The 4,690-nt window shown below is 33.0% G+C and overlaps 1 protein-coding gene across 1 annotated transcript; it reads right to left on the reverse strand.

Annotated features, from left to right (window-relative positions):
* Nucleotides 1-2,441: 2,441 nt before the first annotated feature.
* Nucleotides 2,442-3,455, reverse strand: LOC108459734 (probable calcium-binding protein CML41). Its single transcript, XM_017759138.2, has 2 exons — nucleotides 2,731-3,455; nucleotides 2,442-2,611 (listed from the first exon to the last, which is right to left on the reverse strand). The coding sequence occupies exons 1-2, from the start codon at nucleotides 3,293-3,295 to the stop codon at nucleotides 2,577-2,579; spliced, it is 600 nt and encodes a 199-aa protein (XP_017614627.1). The 5' UTR covers nucleotides 3,296-3,455; the 3' UTR covers nucleotides 2,442-2,576.
* Nucleotides 3,456-4,690: the final 1,235 nt, after the last annotated feature.

The raw sequence follows: 4,690 nt of genomic DNA on the forward strand, positions 1-4,690 counted from the left end.
CATGGCAATGTATGTGTAAGACCATAGTTGGACTATGGCATCGAAAAATCAATGTACTCGTACTATAAGTATTTATAAACTCGGAATGATTTGATAAGTGAATTGGTGGGAAATAGATAAGTACCGGTATAGGTATGTATGTAAAACTAATCGAATAACGAACTAATAGAAGTTGAGAACTTTATGTTGACTTAGTGATTGATGCTTTAATGCAATTTATGTTATCTATTTAGAAATGTTAATGAATGATGAGATTATTTCAATTTACATACGAACTTACTAAGCTATATAGCTTACTTTGTTTATTTTTCTATGTTTTATAGTATTTTGAAGCTAGCTCAGATCTGTGGATCATTAGGGACTTCATCGCACTATCAGATATCTATTTTGGTACTTTTGACTTGTGCATATATGGTATATGTCATGTATAGGCTTTGAGCATTTTGGTGTGTTTGATGGAAATGTATTTTGGGCATTAAAAGTAGCTTATGAAAGTTATGCAGTTTGTTATAAATATTGCCATGTGATATGGTTGATGTTGAATTATGATACTCAAATGTTTATTATGATATAAGGTATTTATTTAGTTGAGATATGTTTGTTCTGGATTGGTTTTGGATGAGGAATTAGATGAATTATGGTACATGATATACATATATGTGAGTTATGTCTAGTAAAGCAAGTTGAGTTGATAGGTATTTGAATAGGTAAATGGCATCGAATTGAGTATTGAAATGGTTGAAATAGATATAGTATGATTTGTATATTGGTTGATGACTTTTGACTGCATATTTGTGTATGGAAATGGTATCATTTGAGTTATGTATCATGCAAATTTGGGTGGCAAATTGGCTTGGCAAATAGCCTATTTTTGTCCACACGAGCGTGTGTCTCAACCGTGTGTGACACACGGTCATGTACACGGCCGTGTGTCCCCTAGTGTTGAATTTGAAACCAAGTCAATATGCTCCACACGGCCTCACACACGGGCGTGTGACTTGGCCATGTGGCATAAGCTAGTATACCCTACAGGATTGGCACGGCCTGACACATGGGCATGTATGGCCATTTTTAGGGCACACGGGTGTGTGTGTTGGCTGTGTGACCCAAGTCAGAGAGTTACACGGGGTCGGACATGGGCCGAGACACGGCCATGTGCTTCCATTTCGAATGTCCACACGACTTGTGACACGAGCGTGTCTGGTGGCCGTGTGAGACATACAGCCTGGTCACACGGGCGTGTGTCCCTTGTTTTGGAGAAAAAATTTCAAAGTTTTGTGAAAGTTTCTTAAGTTATAAGTTTAGTCCCGAACCATTCCCAAAGCATGTTTAGGGCCTCGTAGGCTCGTATTATGGAAATTGTTTGAGATGGAATGATGAATGCTTGAATTGAGAAAATGTATACTAAATGGATATTTAATTGTTTTGTAAGTCCGATAATGCTCTGTAACCCTATTTTGGTGTTGAATACGGGTGAGAGGTGTTACATTAAGGCTGCAGCAATAAGGGGAAACCCTCCAATGAATGTAAGATAACCTAAGAAACTCCGAACTTCTGTAACACTCAAAAAATTCGAACTGTATATTTCATGTATTAATTTTTTGAATGGTGAGTTTTTCTTAAATCAAGTGGCTCAAAAGTTGATGTCTGAATGGTCAAACAAAGAGTTCAATATATTACAAGCAAACTAGTAGTTATACAAATTATAGTAAATTCTAGTAGTTATACAAATTATAGTAAATTCCTTAAGATTCTTTTTGTCACTGTTCCATTAAAATGTAAATCCAATTTGAAATATACTAGATTTTTCTATGCCCATATTTTTTCTCTTTTAATTTTTGCTTAAATTTGTTTCGGTCCAGTTTAATTTCTTTTGCGGAAAAACCGTTTAATTTTTTTGTCATATTAGATTCTAATTAAATTTAAAATAAGATAAGATTAAACTTTTAAACACATAAAACTCTCTTAATATTATTCTTTTGTCCATATATATTGGTTAAGAGATATTGAATTCTTTACCAGTTAATTGATAAAAGTATCATAGAAGTCCTTATATTAAGGGTAAAATTGCATTTTGCCTCATTTACTCAAAATATGGACAAATTTCTCCTTATACATTAGATCAAAGAGCAAACTAGTTCCTTCTATTAAAAATTCATCTCTTTGTATTATTAAAAACTGGTGTGGTTAACAAAATAACTAGAGAGTGATGCTGCGTGATACGTGTGCCTCATTTTGACGTACGGTGAGTAGTATTTAAAAGTAGATATGGATAAAATTTTTAACAGAATGACTAGTTTTCTTTTTGATCTAACGTACATAGATTAATTTTCTCATTTTCTTTAGTAGAGGGACCAAAATACAATCTGACTCTTAATATAGGGGCCATCGTGGTACTTTAATCCCATTTAACCCAACAAGTGTTGATATAATTTCTCTACTTTGTTTGATAAAAATCATTCATAAAATCTCAAAAAGATACATTGAATTACGACTAAATTCAAAGTTGAGCTAAATCAAAATCTTAAATAACGAAAAAACTCTTCATCATTATTTTCTTTATCCACATACCTTACTTACGGACTTCTTACCACTCCACCTACTAAGATTTCTGAAAATACAAATACAACATTCATAATCAGCTTTCATCAGCTTGTTAGTGCCTAGTACATACATATGCGCGTAATTATTACCGTTCTCTAGGAACTTCAGCTAATTTACATGGTTCACCTTTTATCATTTGTTGAAATTCATGGAAGTCAAGCACTCCATTGCCATCAAGATCAAACACTCGAATCATAGCAACGCAGTCCTCATACGATTTCATATCCCCTAAACGATTAAGCATCTGCTGCAATCCCACTGGCGTAATTGACCCACTACCTTTGTCAACTTCGTACGTCTCGAACGCTCTTTTGATATCATCGCCTTCATTGCCTCCCTCCATCAACTTCACAAACTCCTTGAATTCCAACAAGTTATCACCATCGTTGTCGAAATCTAGGATAACCCTTTGAGCTTCCTCTTTTGACATGTTGTCGCCTATGGAAGCAAAGTAAGAGATGAATTCTTCGCTTGGGATCTTACCATCTCCATCAGTATCAAACTGACGAAAGACCGCTCGGAGGGCTTCTTCTTTAGTGTTATTATGTAAAGCTGGTGCAGTGGCAGCCACTGATGGTGGGAGCAAGGAGCTTGAGGATTTGGATCTTGAACGAAGGCGAGGAAGGCTTAACCTTAAACCCTTGTTGGAGAACCAGTTGGTGGGTGGCTTAGAAATACTAGCGATTTCCATTAAAACTACTTGAAAGAGTAATTTGGTTTAGAATTTAGCTTAGGAATTTCACATTTCTATCCAACCTGTGAACAAAAGCCAAAGGGGGGAACATTGAGTCTTGCGTAGAAGTTGCGTGATAGAGGACATCGTAGAGGTGAAGTTGCCTATGTTGTTTCTTGACTTTTCGGGAGGGGCCAAATTACATTAATTTCTTTTGGGATAATGACAGGAAAATTTGGACAGTGGAAGCTTTTTCTGTCCCTTTGGCCCTGTAAAATATAAGGTGACAAGTAATAATTGGAGAACTTCCAAGAATAAGTAAATATATAAAGAAATAAACTATTTGTGCCCAAAAATACTCAACTCACAATTTGACTTTTGAGATATACTTGTTTTATTTAGGTATATAAATTTTTTTTCAAATTTGAAGTATGCTTTCTTTATATTTTTAGTTCATTTTTAACACAAGTAAAAAAAATTAGTGATCAATGATATAGTATCACGTGGTGTCTTTTTGTTAAATATCCGTATTTTCTTTTATCAAATGTATACTTAACATATGAATTATATATTCTAAAAAATCATATGAATTATAAAAATATAAAAAGACAAGAAATTATAAAAAAATCATATATAAACTCTTTATATAAATATATGAAATAATTAAACATATAAAAATTTAGAAAAATATAAAAATAAAATCAAAATTTTTCTTTCTCTTATTAAATTCTAAATGTCTTAATGTCTTATTGGATCAAGTTGAGATTATTTTAATACTCAGTCAATAATTTAAATTGTCATAAAAATGTTAATATTTTTGTTATAAATATGTAATTAATAATATATTTTTCTTAGTTAATTGTGTAATTATTTCCTTTTTCTTTGATTAGTCATTCAATGATCATTTTAGGTAGATACAATATCAAATATGCTTACTTTGTCTTGAGGATATGTTGTGTTGTTGTGTGATTGACTTTTAAGGTAACTAGAAAAGATTCTTACCGTTAGCTAAGTTTGCTTATAATAATAGTTATCAATCGAGCATGAAAATGACAGCTTTCGAGGATTTATATGGTCGTGCAATGTTGGTTAGAGTTGAGTGAAAGGAAGTTGGCAGAAACAAATTTGATGCGTGAGACAGAAGAGAATGTTCGCATTTTTGAGACTATTTGAAAGTTGCTTCCGACCAATAGAGATCCTATGTTGACTTGAAAAGAAAAGATAATAAAATCGAGATTGGCAATAAAGTCTTTTTGAAAGTTTTTCCATGGAAAAAATGTTCTATTTTGGCAGGAACAAAAACCTCAATCTGAGATTTATTAGATCGTATGAAATTCACAAGAGAACTGGACTTGTAGCTTACTAGTTTGCTCTTCCGCCATAATTAGATAAGATTCATAATGTCTTTTATGT

This window comes from Gossypium arboreum, chromosome 3 (assembly GCF_025698485.1).
Source record: "Gossypium arboreum isolate Shixiya-1 chromosome 3, ASM2569848v2, whole genome shotgun sequence".
NCBI classification, from domain to species: Eukaryota; Viridiplantae; Streptophyta; class Magnoliopsida; order Malvales; family Malvaceae; genus Gossypium; species Gossypium arboreum.